The 20588-nt window shown below is 35.6% G+C and overlaps 1 protein-coding gene across 2 annotated transcripts in view; it reads right to left on the bottom strand.

The window, feature by feature from the left end:
- The window catches only part of CNTN2 (contactin 2), a 907647-nt gene that overhangs the window by 41066 nt on the left and 845993 nt on the right, over nucleotides 1-20588 (bottom strand). For both annotated transcript variants that reach the window (XM_044076798.1, XM_044076799.1), the window contains one exon: nucleotides 10258-10370. In XM_044076798.1, the coding sequence (XP_043932733.1) occupies nucleotides 10258-10370 (113 nt within the window). The remainder of the gene's footprint in view (nucleotides 1-10257; nucleotides 10371-20588) is intronic.

Raw genomic sequence — 20588 nt, 5'->3', positions numbered from 1 at the left:
GCTCTTTTATCCTGTCAGTAATGATGGACATGAAAAATGGTGTATTCATTATTCAAAAGTGAAGTAGGTCTATAAGATGAACACATTTATGAATTTTTATTATCTTTTAATATTTGTACAATTAGAGAATATTTCCATAAGGGAGGAAACTTTTCTTGGGATTGAATTTCAATAAGTGTTTTCTGAAAGAAGGATCAGATATGAGGAGGAAAAAGTTTACATTTTCCATGATTATCCCATATGCAACTGGTACTTTGTTAGGTTTTAATTTTTTTAATTTTAGCTACAACTTCTTTTTAAGCTACGGTTTTAATGACATTATCTTTTAAATTTGGTGGAATTGTGTTAATATCAAGGTGTCAAAATGTAATGTTGAAGTTGTGAGAATGTAAATGTAAAATTAGAATTTAGAGTTGTGTTCTAATCTCTAAAATGTTATTGAGCTTTGATTGTATCTTGACTCTTTTGGAAAGTTTGTAGATACGCTTAAGAGATAATGAGCAAGAGTTCAATTTTAGTCTTTCTAAAGCCAGATTTGATTTATGAGTTAAAATATCAAAATATTTTTTATTTAAAACTTTTATTTCTTGTATATTAGATTTATTATTTTTAGTATTTTTAGATTAGGCTACAAGAAATGGATTTTGAATGTTTTGGAGTTCTGAGTCCGATTGTTTATTTTATTTTTATACCAAATTAATTTTTTTCCCTAAATATAGGCATTTAATGAGTCCCAAATCATAACTATATCTATACATGTTGTATTACTGAATTCAAAGAATGAATCCAGTTCAGAAATCATCCAAGGTTTAAATTACTTGAGTTTAGTTATATATGCAGGTATTCTAGTCAACAGAGATAGTCTTGTAAAAATAGCTTGAAAATTTAGTATGAGAGCAACATGATCAGAAATAGGACAAGGAACCATAGTTAAATGAGATGCTCTGGAAATTAAGTTCTGTGAAATTAGTATTTGATTTATTCTGGTCTATATGCCATATCTATAATCCTGATGAGAAAATAGTAATGAACTGGGGTCTTTCATATTAAAAGTATCCCTTAAGTTAAGAGATTCTATCAATGTTGCCAATATCTTTGCTATTGAGGTTAATTTTAATTTTGTTTTGTTACTGGAATCAGAGTAATCTATTATGCAGTTAAAATCCCCACCTATAGTTAAAAAAACCTTTATAGTTATCAAGTATTATATCTAGATGCCTCTTAGCAAGATTTTGACCCATACCCGGAAGCCAGTAAAGATTAACTAAGGTCCATAAGCTATTATTGAATTTAAAGATTATGAAAGTAAAAAGACTTTCTTGATCTTCATATTTATAGATAATTTGCAAAAAAACTATATATTTTTTCATAAAATCATGACATCTCTTTTTTTATTATGATTTAAAAGAAGATTGAGCTAGAATTGTAAATTTCCCTGGATTCCAAATATCTTTTTCTATATGTTTGATTTGAGTCTCTTGGAGTAAAACTACTTGAGCTTTGTTCAGATTTAAATAGTGTATTCAATTTGGTCTTTTCATTGGATTATTTAAGCCATTAACATTCAAAGATAGTATAGATATATACATCTATATGATCAATAATTATTTAGATATTAATACTATAATTGGAGATATAAAGCAATATGTCATAACATATTGAAGTGGCTCTCTTATGTTTTTTGGAGCAATGATTTAATGAATCAGGTCATAAAGAATTAAAAGCAAATAGTAAGTAAATTATATAATACAATTGTAAGTAATGTGAATTAACAATAAACATGGAATTATCAAAATTCCTAGTCCAATAGCTATACAGACATGCCATTAGACTATCCATCACTATCCTATCAAACAAAAGACTTAAGCAAACACTATCTAAAAGAGTTCTGTAGCAATATATAAACAATATAGACATTGCATAGTTAAGAAAGTATATATAAAATTACATTATATCTATAGAAAAAAATAAATATGTAAATGTACATTCAATTATAGAATGTAAAGTAAGTTGTATATTAGAGGAAGTATATACCTTGTATCTCTCTCTTCTTTCCTTTTCTTATTAACTACTTCTTTTTTTCCTATATTTCTCTCATAAAAAATGTTTTAAAGTAAAATTTTGATCACTCCAAAGTCAGTTTTTTCATTGGTTTCAATAAGAGATGTTAATCTCAATAAAGATGTCAATTGATTAAATAATATACATTCAATGTATAATAAATATTAGTTTTTTTGAACATTTTGCAGCAAAGGGCATAACGTTTTTTCTTATATGTTACACAAATCTCCTTATGAAAATAAACAATAAAGCAGATGATGCCATCACTAAGTGTAATTTGCTGATTAAACACCAATTTTTGCATTTTGAAATAATTTCCCTATACAGTGTTCTCAAATATCATATTAGAACAATAATTATAGCTTAAATAAAACAGCATGAAGACATCATCATTCTAAAAGAAAACAAATCTAAATAAACCAGTTTAAATAAAGCTTGTATCTGTCATCTTTCTCATGATATTAACACTAAGTTGCCATTCTGGAGTTGAGAAAGATGTGCATTCTTAGGTAGTGTGTACTAATGAAAAATCATGACTCAACATATAGCCACTAGAAACCACTAGATGCACATTCATCAGCCTAAATCTACTCTACATTTCTCCTTCCACCTTTTCTTTTTTCCTTTTTTTTCCTTTTCTCTTCTCTTCCACTCTCTGAATCCACTGCATCCAAACTCGTATCCATGTCAGCCCACATTCAACAAAACACACACACACACACACACACACACACACACACACACACACACACAAACACACACACACGTGGACATGCCTGTCCGAATGCACGTAGCCACACAGAAAGGAGAGAAACCACTTCCAAGATGGCCCGAATGTTAGTGTACATCAAAAAAATCACCAGCATACGTCAATGATCTAATATTAACCTAAGGAGATAGACATGAATAAATGTAGAGCAGAAATGACTTCTATATTTAAATAATACATTTCTTTAATTGGCAGAATCTGCAAAATCTCAACACAAATTTTATTAAGGAAATAAGTGGAGATGACTTCCTGCTTCAATGCCTAGGTGCATACTTATCCAATGGGGGGAAAATGTTGAAGAAGGAGAAGAAAAGTAAAGAGAACAACAAAGCAAGCCCACACTAATCAGCACAAGGAAAGAAGTTAATATATTATATGACCAGCTATGAGTCTAGGATGCATATTAATATAGGTTTGGCAGCAAATAAAAAAATGAATGAAAACTTTTACAATTCAACAAGGAAGGCAACCATAAAAGATGAACCACATGGACAATTCCCCTCTAAAAAACTCACAAGCAACGTATCATTTAATACATCCGAAGAAAGATAATGATTAACATCAAATATCAGCAGACTATCAAATACTCCATTTTTGTTGATATTAATGTAAAAAGCAAGTCTGAATAAAAGGAGAAAGAAAAAACACAGATAACTTGCATGTACGCAGAACAGATCATTCTTCAGATCATTCTTCAGGCCAAGTAGATTTCATAACAAATTGTATATATCTGAATATATAATTAAAATGTCATTTAATGGAAACACATATATTTGATTAATTTCTGAACCTTTACACTTTACTTTAAGCTCAATAAAAATTACATAAAAACATTACTATCACTATATGTCTCAGTGATAATGTCCCATATAATCTGAGACATCAGAAAAGAAAATAAACAAGGGATATTTATTAAAATATCATGAGATTAGATCAGGATGAACAATTATTTCATAGTTCTAGACTTTAAAGTTTTGTTAGATTAAGTTGAAATAGGGTCTGTTTTTTCCTTCATATCAACCGATGAGTTTTTGTCTGAAGTTCTTTTCAAGGAAGGAAAAGACCAATCCATGTCCTCTGTTATAGGTAGTAGGGTATTGTTTTTACATATAGGTTTCTTCTAGATTATTAAAGATTCTTATTCCATTAGATAAATGTATTTTTATTTTAATTGGAAAGGGAACTGGGATTTAAAACCATGTTGTCTTAATCCTGTTACAAAAGGCCAGCAGTATTTTTTTCTGATCTATTGTTTTTGAAGAATAATCATTATCAAATCTGATATGATTTTGTTTTTATTTCAAGGGAGCTTTCTTCCACATGGTGTTAAGTATCAATTCTTTATCTGCATAAGATATAAATTTTATAACAATAGACCTCAGTGGGGAATTTGAGGAAGGTGAAATAGGTTTGCCTATAGCTCTATGAGCTCTTTCAATATTATATGACAATCCTTCTTGAAGGTCTAGTATTTCTGGAAGCCAAGAATTCAGAATGGAAATTAAGTTTGCACCTTTGTTTTTCTCAAGGAGAGCAACAATTCTTAAGTTACATCTCTTTTCTCTATTTTCCAGATCCATTTTATTTAAGAACCAAGTATTTTGTTTTAGTAAAAAATCAATTTGTATTTCTTCCTCTTTCAGTCTGCCATCTATGTCATTTAGGGCATTCTCCATTTCAGAATTTTTTGTTTGCTGATGTTGTAACATTTCTTTAAAAACCTCTGTTTGTTTGAGAAAAGTTTATTTTAGGTTTTCTAACTTGTCATAAAATCCATTCATTTTCAATGATAGTTCTTGAAGAATTGATGTTGCTAGTTGTAAGTCCTTTCTCAAAGAGATGGCAGCATGAAAATGTTTATAATTACTCATTTTCAATCAGCAGTTCAGTCTCCAAATAAACTTGGTAGGAACATTTTTATAAAAACCTGTCCAACATGAGAAAATAAAAAAAAAAACTTGGAAAATATCTATAAGACTATATAATTTTTTTTCAATAAGTAAATTATTTTCCTGTATTTAAAAGTAATTCTACAGAGCTCTAAACAGGTGCTACTTTCACTTGGCCATCTTGGCTCTGCCCCCCCCCCCACTAAACATTTCTGACTGTTATAAACATGTAGCAGTTCATGCACTCGAAAAGTTATAACATGGGTTATGCTCCAGTGTCAGGAGAGATTATAATCTGTACAGTTTAGTCTCTTATAATTCATTGACAGTTCAAGCCTTAAATACAGCATATCTTAAATAATAAATCCTGTGAGACCATCTGGTTGGAAAACTAATAAATAAGCAAGTAGATAAATAAATTAAAATGACTGATTCATTGTATTGAATGAAATAAGATGAGAATAGAGACAGCAGTGTAGTGCTTTGGCTACCATTTACTTTGTAAGATATTTATTATGGAAAGGAATAAGTACTGTGATAGGTATTCCAAGCCAAGATGAGAACAGAATCATACAGTGATGTCTGTTGTGATCTGAATGCTCAGGCTAGACCAGTGACATGCTCTCAGCAGGGATATTCTTCAGGCAGACAGAATATAGGTGGCCATTAGCAATACTGTCTATCAGGTCCCCTTTACAATAGCCAGCAGGTAAAGAGAGAAAGAGTAGCACTTGCTAAATGATCATGCTACACTCCACCTTTTACCCAGATTCACTTATCTAACTGCTGCCTGCTGATCACGCTATGTACTGAAAATGACAAGGATATGAGGGACATTTCTGCTCACTTAATACAAAACAGCTGTGATGTCAGCAGCCTCTATCTAAGGCCAAGTGGATGACTTCCTTTGCACTGACTCCACTGTTGGAGGTTTACTTCTCTGGATAGGAGCACAAGAATCTGTTGGGTCTGGGTTAGCTGACTGGGCTGTCTAGTTCCCAAATTGAAAGTACCCATCTAAGAAAATAAAAAGGGCAAAAGCTGACAGAACATTCAGTGATACCTGTGGAATGGGCACACACACACACACACACACACACACACACACACACACACACACACACACACACACACTCTCACATGAGGAAAAAGATAAGGCTAGCTACCACCATGGAAGCACAGTAAGGTAACAATTTTCTATACTTTGAGATGTCACATTATAACTAGACAATTATCATGCTTTAAACAGGTCTACGTTTTCCTGTTGCACCAGCTCATAGGCATGATCAGATCTCACCAGTTATAGATCTGAGTTACCTTACCAATTTTATAATTAATATGGGAAAGCTTACTTCTAATGCTGAATTCTGGTTGATGAGAAATAGGTACTGTGCGAAGATTAATACTCACTGTCACTCATTTTGTATGATACCAATAAGGCAGTCAGCATGGGGAAAACTGGCAAAGGAAACAAGGTATCGGGAGCAAATAACTAGAGAGGGAAAGATGATAGAATGGGAAGATACCAATAATTTATTTGGACTGCAGGTTAGAGATTGCCTTCCCTATCAAGGACTGATATCAGGGTATAGGCAAACAGTAAGAAATATGGGGTCTTAAATGAAAGACTAGCACTGGTAGAATTTTTAGTAGAATCTAGAACAAAAGCTGCCATTAAAAATGGAATAATTAGTGGATCATATAAAATATTGCATGATAACTATAAGAATCAATCAGAGGTTTAGAAAGGGTTGGGAAGAGATTGGATTAGCAATTACAAAGAAACAATAGGCTATAGGTATGTCTTCCAAATATGCAACAAAATCTGGAAGATTTTGGATTTTTGCTTGAAAATGTTTACATAGATATAGGGGAGGAATGAGGTTTAAAAGAAGGCAGGACTTAAATGGGCTATGTAATGTTTGACTGAAAATGATTGGGTAGATAATAAGTGATGTATAATGTTTGCAACTGGGAGTATGTCAGTATGGTTTGTGATGTAAAATGCTTGCAACTAGAATTTGTTGGTTTGTTTTGTTTTTATACCCCAAGTAGACTTCGGAGAATTTTTCTTCAGGTAGACAGCTAATGTTGGAGGTGTGATAGGGAAGAAAGAGGTAATTGGGAACATATTTTCTGAGAGTGTGGTGAGTTGGTAGACTTTTTAAGGATTCCCTGTGGGATGCATTGTTGGACATGCTGGGTGGGCAGATTGGTGTGACAAGGGAGATCATTTTTCTGAGCTATTATAGGAATTAAACAAATGGTAAGGCCTTGCTGTGTCTAATTATGGTGGCTACAAAAAAAATCAATTACTAGAAAATGGAAATCAAAATCTAAACTAACTATGCTAGAAGTAGTGAATATAGTAACTGAGATAAAACAAATGGAAGTGAGATCTTTAGAAAAGGATAAGAGCAAACTACATAGGAGAAAATGGGAATTGTGGGAACAATACATATAGGGGAGGAATGAGGTTTAAAAGAAGGCAGGACTTAAATGGGCTATGTAATGTTTGACTGAAAATGATTGGGTAGATAATAAGTGATGTATAATGTTTGCAACTGGGAGTATGTCAGTATGGTTTGTGATGTAAAATGCTTGCAACTAGAATTTGTTGGTTTGTTTTGTTTTCATTTATCAAGTCTAAGAGGAATAGTAACCAGGAACCAAGTCCAAGAGGAATAGTGACCACGAGCCAAGGTGTGGGACTCTTTTTTGGTTTACTGGTTTTGGTGTGGGACTCTCTTTTTTGGTTTACTGGTTTTGGTGTGGGACTCTTTTTTGGTTTACTGGTTTTGGTGTGGGACTCTTTTTTGGCTTACTGGTTTTGGTGTGGGCTCTTTTTTGGTTTATTTGTTTTCACTTATATAAATGAATGATTGCCTATGTCATAAGTGATCATTTAATAAAGGTGTTTCTTGTTTAAAAAAAGGGCAGGAATTGAATAATTTATGTAATGTTGCTTAGGTTATATCAAGTATAATGTTTGTAACTGTGAACTTTTTAATACAGGTTGATTACTTTTACATAAATGTAAATTTGCCTATGTCGCAAGGGATAATTCAATAAAGGTGTTTAAAAAACATAAGGCAGTCAGCATGGGTATTTACAGAGACATAATAATAAGTAAAACATAATTATATGTACATCTGCACATAACGCTATGGCAGGTTACATAAAGTGCAAATGCAAGACCTAGGCTGAACAGCTTTATTAGTATAAAAAGTATGCTGAAATTGAAATTAGCTTGTATTTTTTATTGTATACTTGTCTATTTAGATGTGATTTAAGATCCAGTTAATGTTTTGATATGAGTTGTTTTTATTGGTGTTTCACCATCATATGACAAGGTTTATACATTTAAATACTGTTGGCTAGAGTATTGCTGGTTTCTCAAGCAGTCTGAATTAAAATAAAAAAAAGGATAACTACTGATTTCTGGGGAATTCTTTATAGTTTCATAGTTTCATAGTTTAGTACTAGGCTATCTGCCCTGGGGCATTTGTAAGCCTAGCCATAGTGATGTGGCTTTCGCCACCCTATGAAATGGTACAAAAATGCACAAAAATGCACAGAATTGATTTAGAATACTGTACCTCTGTCTAGTAGTGACACAATGAAGGCCCCCTTATATAATAGAATTAGTTTACTGTGCCCCTGTCTAGCAGTGATACAGATGTGACCCCTGGGGTAAACTTACGATCTCCCATCCACTCATCAAGATTTCTCTTGAAGAGAGTCAGTGAGGGGCTCTGCCTAACATGAACTGGGATCTTGTTCCAAAGCATGGGAAGCCTCTGGGTTATGAATCTATCCCTCCAGCATGTCCTATTCATACTTGTGCCGAGGTTTAAGTCTTTAGCTCTCGTGGTCCTGATGGATTTGGATTTTTTGAGGTGGAGCATATCCATCAGATCCTGATTGGACATGGCCTTGTACGTCAGGCAGAGATCACCTCTGAGCAGGTGGTATGCTACTGAATAGAGCTGGAGTTTCTTTGGTCTGGCAGAGTAAGACATATGTTGGAGACCCTTGATCCTCTTGGTGAGGTACTTTTGTGGTCTCTCCAGCTGTTGCAAATGCCGGGTGAGGTACATACCAAATGGGGCATTGTACTCAATCATGGGTCTGATGAGGGAGGAGTATAGGGGTACAATGACATCCTTGGATCTGGATGTGAATCCCTTCATAATGAGGTGTGCAAGGTAGAATGTTTTTCTAACCACTTTGGCAACGTGGGTGTCAAATGAGAGGTCGCTGTCGACTTGGGTCCCTAGGTCTCTGATTACTTTTTCCGTACTCAGTGGTTTGCTGTCTATGTGATAATTTGTGGGTACTTTGTTTTTCCCAAAGGGGATGACTATACATTTTTTGGCATTTAGTTTAAGGCCGTGACTCCGGCACCAGTTGTCCGTTTCTGTGAGGCCTTTCTGTAGGATGTATGTGTCCGCTGGTGTATCGACTATGGCGCCTAGTTTGCAGTCATCTGCGAACTTTGTCAGCCACAACCCTCCCATGTTTGCTTTAACATCTGAGTAATAAATGCCGAACAAGAGGGGTCCCAGGACAGATCCCTGTGGGACACCATTTGTGACTGGCTTTGAGTCTGACATTGCTCCAGCGATTTTAACTTTATAGGTTCTGTCCTTTAGCCAGTTTGCAACCCATCTAGTGACATAAGGGTTTACATTACTGAGTACTTTTAATTTGTTGCATATGTTCTTATGGATCAGTTCCTCTGGATTCATTTTTAAGTTTTTGTGTTTTAGTATTTATGTGAAATGTAGCACTTCCAGAATATGAGATATTATTATGAGGGGGCAAATGTCCTGTTACCTAATTTTTATGAGCTTTTATGGTCAGACTTAAGAGTATTAGGATTTTCTTACTTTCATGCTGCAGTTTAAGCTGTTGATTAATATAACAGAACTCAAACTTGAATCCATACCTCTTAACTGTACAGATTTTCGGAGAATGTCCAGATTTTTACCTTATATTTTTTGTCCATTTTTCATAAAATTCAATTTTTTAGCAAATCATTGGCAAGTCATTAAAGATTAAAGTCAGAAAATAGTGACAGACATTTACATTTCAGATTTCATACACTTCAAAAAATTCATGCTAACATAACCTTTTATTCTATCAACTTTCTAAGTTTGTAAGAGCACTGTTTAAAAATTGTCCATATTTTTGGGCCTTTGTCCCCCAATATTTATGACTTTGTCCAAATTTCGTGTTCTAAGAGGTTGAGAGGTATACCTGAATCTGAAGCACAATAACTAGATTGCCTTACCTGAAAAAGTAAACACAGACATTTTACTTCAAAATGTTGAGTTCCCCATGCTTTCTAGCAGGTCCTGCGAAGAGACTGTTATCCAGTAGAACCAGCATAAGGTATGATCAAAAAACCTGCTGAAGAGCCATAGCTTCTGACTATGTCACAAGATACTAAACGTACTGTAAGTAGAACAGTGCCCCTCTGAACATTCGAGCTGTAGCTGCATTCTACAAACTGAGAACATAATTTGACATCACCTTATATCCCTGCACCGCTGATTCATTCTTATGTGCCTTAACGTGATCCCACATAATAGTGACTCGGGAACCATGATTTTTCCATGTGATGCTGCTAGGGGGTTGGCTGGGAACTGAAAAAGAAACAACACAATTAAATAACAGACAACTCTGTGGGTATTTTGAAAAAAAAAAGAGATTTGGTACAATGTTATTTGTATATTTAGTAATCTGAATTCCTTCTCTGCTCCTTCTAACAATTCTGTATTTAAAGTTCACACTATTATTTTAATGGCTGCATTCTTCCCACAGAACTGAATTGTGGCACTAAGTAAGAAATCTGGATCTTGAAAAAGTTAAGTGTTTAACAATCGTTAAGTGCATGCAGATTTCCTCAGTAAGCATAATAAAGAAAAGGATTCTACAGAATGCATTTACTAATAATGGAACCTTTAATATCTATGCAGATTGGTATCCATTTTCTGTTTGTTATATATAGTAAAAATATACAATTAAGTTGTACATATAGGAACTTACTTATGTTTAGAGAATATGTTAGCAATTAGTTGGTTCTGCACTATGTATAACATCAACAGATTAATTAAATATGCAAACTCCTCAAATCTTGTAAATTGTAACAAGCCTGACTGTGATGAATTATTGAAAGTGAAACATTATAGCACCCACACTCACATGCATGCATGTACACACACACACACACACACACACACACACACACACACACACACACACACACACACACACACACACACACACACACACACACACACACAGATACAACAACCCCTAGTTCTTTCTATATCATGCTGCATTTACCTACATTTTAGAAAATAAGCTCTTAGGAAATGTTCTAGCTGAATTTAGTGGTGAAAGGTTTGTATCTGTGATACATAGTTGGAGCAGGAAGCAAATGTTACATATTTGTTATACAACAAACTGGATTCTACGTTGTTAGTGAATGCGTAAAAAAAAGCAGCAATACCTAAAGCTTTGAGAATTAAAACTCTAAAGTTAAAGTAACATTAAGAGTTGCTCACATATACTTCAAGAGTTTCTCACATTTCTAATTCAAAGCAACGCTAAAACAATGTTATTATAGTATATATAAGAACTACCCCCCCACACACACCTGCTACTTATGTGTATACTTAATCTAAGATTACTGTATCATGGAAAAAGTGAATTCTCTCATAAGATTATATGAAATTCAAGGTAGCTGAGTCTTGCAACTGTTTATGCCTTGCCAGTATTTACCTTTAGACCATACCTCCTCTCTTGAGGAGAGCTAGGCCAGTCAAGCCCAGGGTAAATTTGCGAGTAGTCATCCGTTTTTCTGCTGGTGAAGATTTATATCCCTGGTTTTTGGTATTTGTGGTGGTGTTTGATTTGTGGAGCTCCAGGACCTATGCTCCTAATGTAATGGAAGGCAAGAAATAAGTCTCCTCTCAGGGGTGTATCAGATACTGAATAAAGTGCAGTGCTTCTGGTCTTTTCTTGTGGCATAGGGTTTTTACATTATTGATCTTCTTAGCTAGGAACTTCTGGGGGCTTCCTAGTTGTTTGATAGGTCTACTGAAGTACATCCCAAAGAGGGCACTGTATTTAATTATAGGCCTAAATCAATGCTGAATATAAAGGGATAATGATCTCTTTAGATCTGTGTGATATTCCTTTGGCAATTAACTGTGCTACACAGAAGGACTTTATGACTACTGTCATTTGATAATGATCAAAGGAGAGGAAATTAACCCAAGATCCAAGGTCCATATGAACATTTATATTCGGCAGGGGGTACTGAATGTGCTGCATGCTGAAAGGGGGGGTTATCTGCCAAAAGTGACAATAATGAAAGATTAAGGATTTAATCCGAGTCAGTTTTTAGCACACCAGTTATCTATGAGTGTAAGTTCTTACTGCCGTGCTTTGGCACCAGAGGTGGGCTAAACAATAACTCCCAGTTTGCAGTTGTCTGCAAACGTGGTTGTCCAGAGATCTTGGTTTATGGTCTGGAAATCAGAAAAGTAAATGGTGAATAAAAGAGGTTCTAGCACTGGGGCACCTCTGATCAACTCTCTGTTGAACCACCTGCCACTTGCCACCCGCATCATGTAGAGTCTGTCTTTTAGTCATTTTGGTATCCATCTTACCAGAGAGGAATCTATTTGCAATGCATTAAACTTGCTACCTATGTTAGCATGGAGTATAGTGTTACATGCATTCCTCTCAACCTGGAAACATCAAAAATCTAGACAAAGGCCTTTAAAAAGTAGGTACAACTGTACAAAAATCAGGATGATGATTAATATATACTTTGCATATATAATTATGTAACTCCACCCACTCCAATGGGATTGTGGAATACCAATATTTAAATGGACACTGAAGAACAGACAAAATATTAAGATACTAACAGAATATGAAAATGTGGATACATTTTCTGAAGTAACATAACTTCTAATCATTGTCATTATTTATGAAGAGTAAATCACCAACTTTTCTCCAAATGTTACCAATTTTCAGATGGATTAAGGATGACAGAGCTAAATCTGAGTCAAAATCATGCACCTTCAGTTGAGAGGTAACCTCTAATCTTATCCCTAAAATTATAACCCTAAATCCAACCACTTAACCTTAAAACTCCTAACCCTAAAAGTCTAAATGTGACATTGAAACTATAGATGAGAAGTAAAGCTCACAATAAAAAGAATGTTATACTAGGACTTGCTCATAAGTCGTATTTTACGCAGCTTACTTAGAAAGAGTGCCTCCCTGTCTGCTGTAATTTAGTATCACAGGGATGGAACCAACTGCAAAAACACAGGTCAGTACAATTAATGGATGTTGCTGACGAAAACGAGCTATAATACAAAGCAAATCAATGTTTTTGACTACTTTTTCTTTAGCTAAGATTTTCTCATAAATGCAGTCCAATACAAAGGCTGGTAGAGATGGACACCTATATTAAACAAACGTTTCCTACTACATATAAACTTAAATTTGACAGATCCATGAAAGTGCTCTTCTTGTTTCGTAGCAGTATCAGCAAGAACCCACAGCAAGTCAATAGTTTTAAATGCAAATACCCCTTTCACTCTTGTTAACAAGTCGCCTACTCAACCAGATTTCCCTATACCATTAGCTACAGAGCAGGTTGTTCTTCTATGGAAATATTTCCCAAAACAGGTTGGGACATTTTCATCCTCTGCTGCCCTTCTTTATCAAAACAACAACTTAACATTAGTATTACAATTGTATTTCTCAATCAAAAGAGCAATTTACCTAACACACCCACAATTAATTACTTTTTGGCTTACCAAGTATTTCTTGCTTGTATTTCTGCCCAAACACACTCTGACTCAACTCTTTCTGACTGAGTCCGACGTGAATTTGAACTGTAGGGGTGCGATATCACCAAAAAGATTTTGTTGTTTGGGCATGCTCATAAACCAGCTTATTCTTAAAACTAAGTTGTCAAAACACAAACTGCTTCTTTAGAAGCATAAACTACATTTTTGCACGAAATGCCCGGCCACTCACCTTTAAACTGTGGCACTAAACATCATGGAAAATATATGGGAGGTGTCTCACAGTTTCTAACACTTGCAGTCATTTAGAAATGAAAAACAAGACTATACATAAACTGAAATCTGTAACAGCAAATCAGTAAGCATTGGTTTTAAACTTAATATTCTGAAGTGTTATAAAGCCATTATCTCAGACTGGAAATGTTCACTTTGTTTTGAACAGTTGAGTTAAGAGCATGAGCAAATTGTAGTAATAACTAGTTCTTTGGTCCCCTTTTATTCTTCTCAGTAAAAAAAAACAGTTGACAGTCGAGACAATACTAAGGTACAGCAGTAAAAAAGATGTGCGCCCTGGGCAGTATTGTACTAGCCTAGGTATAAGACCAGAGGAAGTCGATGGCACTATACAGTGCTGCTGTCTCCAGAGAGCAAAGAGCTGTGACCTTTTTAGATGCAACCATGAGACGGTCTTAATGTGCCCCACAATTCCTATCTTATTTTTTCTTTAATTACTATAGTTAGTATGCCGGCCCAAGACTGATCTTTTGAGATTTGCTTTATTATTGTTACCGTTATTTAAAATATTGTTTCTCTTTGGGGCTTTCATTGGTTAAGACAAAAAAAAAATCGGGACTTGAAGGGGCCACTCGGGAATTTGCGGCACCCCATTATTTTGCCCTCAAAATCAGTAAACACCAAAGAATTCGGTACAGATGAGAGGTATGGTCACATGCCTTGGCCAGGTCAATGTACACCATATGGATACCATGACTGCTGTTAACAGCCTGTTACCCTTTCTAAGACATTAACCAAATTCATTAGACAGGATCTACCTTTGACATAGCCAGTTGCTACTGGTCCAGCATGATGACATTTTTAATATCATAGTTTATCAGGTCAGTTATTATATGTAATATGTCTGATGAGCCTATAATTCCTGGGGACAGTGCTGAGGCCACATTTATGGAGTGGTATCACTACAGCTGTGTGCCAAGCCTCAGGGAGAAAGCCAGTGTCTATATTCAGGTTAAACAGTTTAATGAGTGATTTTGCTAGGGATTGTTTATTACTGGTTATTAAACAGCCAGGTATATTGTCAAGTCCCATGCAGTACCTTCAGTACATGGGGGTTGGGAGATACAGATATGTGTGCTTTTGGAAGGTCATCTCTGGGGTGAAATTCAAAATGAATTTGTTGCTAGTATGTTGACAAGGTCTGCTGGGCCAGAGTAGAAGGTGCCAATATTAATATGTTCAGAGCAATTTTAATTGTGTGTGTTATTTCTTAGTTTCCTAATGCAGCTAAAGAAGAATTTGTAATTCTGCTTAGCATCAAACACTAACTTAAGTCCATGGGGTGCTTTAGTAGACCTAATCACATTTTGTCAGATTTTAGTCATATTTCTGATATTGTCCTTGATATAAGGATCTTTTCATCTGCTGTATACTTTAAGGAACTTTTTTCCCTTTTTTTCTGCATTGCTTATTTATAGTGTTTGGACCACCAAAGTGGTTTGCTTTTAAATTTCTCATAAGTTTCAATCTGGATGAAATTGCCATTTCTATACATTTATCTAAGTGAGAACATAATTTTTTCTTTAAGTTAACTGCTGTGACAATGGATGGGGTGGTGATGCTGCTATAAATACATTTTGAAATTCTGTCATACAATTTGATGATTTTGCAAGTTTGCAGATGACTGCAAGCTAGGAGCACCATTGCATTCTATGGGAAGTCATCTCCCATTTGTTTGAAATTTGGGAACCTATGTGGACAGTGGCCTAACGTTTGACCAACATGTGTCTATTGTTATAAAAATTTCCTTTTATATTGCACAGCTTATAAACAAAAGGATTGTGTCTAGATCTAGGGATGGCATTGTCCCCCTTTACTCAGCCCTTATTAGGCCAATCATTGGCTATAATGTCACCCCCTTTGGCATGTATCTTTCCAGACATGTGCAACTGGAATGCCTACAGAGATACCTTTCTAAAAGGATACATGGCCTAAACAACATTTCCTACATGGTCCAAATCAAAGCCCTGTCACTATTCTCTGTATCCTACAGACTGCTAAGAGGTGACCTGTGTCTGGCATACAAGGCATCCTCTGATCCATTACTGATGGATTTAATGCATGAGCTAGTCAAATGGCATTAGAAACACTCTGTCTTTTGATCTAAACCTCGTCTGCGATATCAACAGAATGGTTTGTAAGGACAGGTGTATTTTACAGAGGATTCTGCTACTATGGAACAGATCCCCAGTCCACATAAAACCAAGTTCATCCCTGTCCATTTTCAAGCGTAACTTAGATCTAGGGATGCGAGACAGAAAATTTACCCTAGAACTGATCCTGTACTACTAACAGATAGATACAGCTCCTAAATACTTTATCCCATGCATAGGTCCCCTCAAATGATCTATGGTGTGATCCCAGTTATTTTCATTTGGGGAAAAATATAATTATTGACCATGGGATGGGTATGGTCAATCTATAACAAAATGGGACAGGTTATCTTGAACACAAAATGGGAAATTCGCTAAGCTTAAAATAGCCCACAGGGGCAGGTAACTTAGTACTTACTTATGAACCTATGATATTAGTATTTATTTATTTCTCTTTGTTTACTAGGAAATTCTGACAGGGATTTCTCCCATTTTCAGTGGAGACCAAGGGAGAAAAGCTCCAGATAAGAACAAATATATTACACAATAGAAAAAAATATAACATAATATAGGCAATACAGTGAGTTGTGTAATATCACATTATACTGGATTAAGCAGAGTACATTCCACACACATTTGAGTTATTGAAACATAAGGTAGTTGTTTACAGAGAATTTTGACACTTAAAATATCTAACATATCTAGTGAGAATTTTAGTTAGAATATGTAAAGATGGATAATACAGGATGCAAAAGGATTATATTAGAGGATGTATTTAAAGAAAGAAGAATTCTATTAGGATACTACATATAGAGAGTTTGGGATAAATAGATAAAAGCATGTATGAAAGAAATAGATGTATCAGTCATTAGCTGGAAGAAAAATTCTTACAGGGGAGAAGAACTGGCTTGTAGGCTGGAGTGTAACACATGTAAAAGCATGACAGAATGTAGTAGAGGCCCATGTTGGTTGTTAGTGTATTGTAATGTTATTAGTGTAAAAGAAAGAAATTGAGCGCAACAATAAAGAAAGATAGAGTTTATAGAGTATAATTAGACGTGTGGCTGAGTTTGGGGGTACAGCTTGGAGTACTTTAAGTGCACACACAGTTGTTTAATAGGTGTTTCTTCAGTGACACCTTAAAACTATTTATTGTATCTGTCTTACTTCAGGGGAGATTTGGTTCCAGGTTTTTGCAACCTGGTTAGAGTACAATGAATCATCTGCACTGTTACTAGATCATGTGATGGATAGTAGAGCTTTGTTATTTGACTGCAGTACTCAATTGTAGTATTCGTTTTAGAACTGTACAATTTTCTGGGGAGTGTATTGGTTTAAGGGCTATGGTAAATTGAGAGTAACAGAAGTAGTTTGTATGTTCTAGCCAGTTAATGTTTTTCAGAGCTGTGCAGTGATAGGTTTTGTGAGAGCTATTGGTTGCAAATTTTGCAATTTTGTTATAGGCTACCTTTAGTTTCCTTTTAATAGTTGTGTTAAGATTTCTAAACATGGGACAGGAGTAGGTATGTTTGTGCTACAGCTTTCGTGGAGTGATCAGTAAGGAATGTTTGGCTCTGTAGAGGGATCCCAGTTTCCAGTTTTTATTCTTGATAGCCAGTAGTAGGTGTTGGTCTTCTCTGAGACTATCAATTTGTAATACTCCAAGGAGTTTGGCTTATTTTATGCATTCTGTTTTAATTTTATTGGCAAATTGGATATGAAATTGATTGTTTTTAATCAGAGTAGTTTTTTAGGGTTGAAAAGCATCAGATTTTTTTTAGCATTTATGAGCATATCTAATTTCTCTAGCCATGATTCAGTGGCTAGGAAGGCTTGTTAGGTGTTGACCTGTGTGATAATGTGAGATATTGCTAGCTATGCAAGGAGAAGTAGGGCAGTGGATGAATAACATATGCCAGCATAACTAGCTGGAGTTTTGTAAAGAATTAAATGCCATTTGTATATCAAACTGATTTGTACAGGTGCTTGTGTTGAAAATGTATTTGAAAATCTGCTTGTGCTAAAAATGCACCAACAGTGGATCCTGCTGGACAGAAAAGAAATACACTTGTATGTCAGACTGTATTGTAACTGTTGAAATGAATGTATTATAACAGAGGATATGGGAAGAGAAGAGGTTAATCTCAGTCCAGTTAACTTTGAAAAATAGTCTGAAATTAAATTACCTGGTTTAGGCCATAAAGATTGTATCTCACAGTTCTGATTGCAGCCAGAGACAAAATGTCTATGAAAACCAGGATTAGGAATGCTACTGTATTGTCCTTAGGGGTGAACTACTTGCTACCATAGAAGGGTGAACATTTTTTAAATAGTTTTATAGCTTCCAGATGCTAAAAATATCTCAGCAAATCTCTATATGTGTGCATATTGACACATATGTGCTAGATTTTGGTTCAGTTTCTAGTAAAGGGGGTAGTTTGGGAACCAGAAGTCAGATGGCCAGATGTATGTGAAGCCATTCTGTAATCCAACAAGGCAGTCTGTTTGTGAATCCTGATAAAGAAGGAACACTCACCTACATCATCTTGCCTTGGTCAGTAAGTAAACTAGGGGATGGAAATTCTTTAGATCTGTCAGGAAAATATAGTGAGATTAGTTAAGTATTGATTTTCTGTATTTGTGTGAATCTTTCCTTCGGTGTTACTTTTAATATTTCCTGTGACAGAAACTCTAGAGTTTATTGTAAATAGATTTGTAAATAGATATTTAGTATGTTCATATTATTTTATTATTTATTATTAAATATATTTAAACTTTTCATTGTGGATGTTTTTTAGTGAATACTTTAACCTTTGAGAGTACTTATATTTATTTGGTGACACTATGGCCACTCCTGAAAGCCTTGCTGCATTGATCAACCACTACTATTTGTATTAGCATTAATCTTACTCAGTATAATTGGGTACCCTTGTAAGAGCCTTAGAGTAGCTGGCTTTGGAGTGTTCTGGTGGCAGTATCTACCTTATAGTCTGGGCTGAGGGGGCATAGTTGGTAAATCTGTGCCAGCGTATCCCCAGCGTGCGTGAGCTTGTGTGTATGTATATGTGTGTAAATCAAATCTCAAAAAGTGTTTGTGTCAGCTACTTGGAGCAGGGACACAGAACACTGGTTTCACAGTGAGGGTGGTGGAAGACTTAGATTTGAATACTTGGCTGAGGACTTGACTCTACAGCTGTCATCAGTGTGGAGTCTTATTTGGGGCCTGGTGAGAGAAACCCAGCCCCAGAATGGGAGTGTGTTCTCTGTGGGTTCTTAAGGGAAATTGTGCTTGGTGCAGAGAGCTGTATCTGGAAACACTGTGTGTATCTGTCTTTGTTCTAAGTGAATGTCCCTTGCTGGTGTCAGTAGTGAGGACTGAAGGCCCTTGATCATTAGCCCAGGGGGGAGGGACATCCCATGTAGAGAGGCTAGTGTTTGGGATGAGCAGATGAGTATGGCATTTGTGTATTGTACCAGGATAGTTTGTTTATTGACAGAGTGTAGGTTACTGATACAGGAATTGAAGAGTAGGGGGCCTACAGTTGATCCCTGAGGGATGCTGATTGTTACAGGGAGGAAACCTGAGTAGTCTTGATGCCATTTCATGGCTTGTTTCCTATTGAACAAATAGCTATAGAACTAGGTTAATGATAGGATATTAAGGCCTAGAGAGTCTAGCTCCTGGAGTGTTTGGTGTGCTACTATATTGAATGCATTTAACAGTTCCAGGAAGACTGCTGAGAGTAACTTTCTATTGTTTCTGAGTTAACTATATTTTTGAAGTTTAGAAGGGTAATAGTGGTGCTGCGGTTAGGCTGAATGCCATGTTGAGTGGAGGAGAGTAGACTGTAGTTTGTAAGGTATTTGAGTAGCTGGGTGTGAATACATTTTTCTAATATCTTGGATAGGGGTGGTTGAATAATAATTTGGAAGTAGCTGGTAAGGCCTGTTGAATTTCCTTAGGTTCCTTAGGTTAGGCTGAATGCCATGTTGAGTGGAGGAGAGTAGACTGTAGTTTGTAAGGTATTTGAGTAGCTGGGTGTGAATACATTTTTCTAATATCTTGGATAGGGGTGGTTGAATAATAATTTGGAAGTAGCTGGTAAGGCCTGTTGAATTTCCTTCTCTATGGAAGGATCTTAATGAATGATAATTTCCCAGTGTTGGGGATGTGGTTCTCTTCTAATGGATCTATTATTTAGTATGGAGACAGGGAGTGCTATAGCCTCTGCTGCTGTTTTTAGGGACTTGGCTGGTAACTTGCCAACAGCCAAAGAGGATAGTTTCAGTTTTAGTATGTATTTTTTTTTTTATTGTTGAGGTGAAGACGCTATCAAGTTTAAAGGGGTCCCCTTCATTTGATCAACTTTTCGGAACAGCGAAACTCTGATCATCAAAGACCAGGGGATCGCAGTTCCAAAAATGTCACTCCCTGTGAATGGAGATCTCTGTACAGTGCAGAACGGGAACTTTACCATTCTCTTCACCGTAGTGCGATCTTGGAGTTAGTATATTTAAGTAGCAGGAGGTGTGGGGTGTGCAGGGGGGCTTGCCCCCTTGGAAAAAAGTGAAATTAGAAGTGTTAGTGTTATATATTTTATTTTCCTTAGGTTTCTCATTTCAGGACTTCGATCCTCTG

This window comes from Protopterus annectens, chromosome 7.part0 (assembly GCF_019279795.1).
Source record: "Protopterus annectens isolate FY-2018-M chromosome 7.part0, PAN1.0, whole genome shotgun sequence".
Taxonomy (NCBI): domain Eukaryota; kingdom Metazoa; phylum Chordata; order Ceratodontiformes; family Protopteridae; genus Protopterus; species Protopterus annectens.
This window is presented reverse-complemented; position numbering and strand designations above follow the sequence as displayed.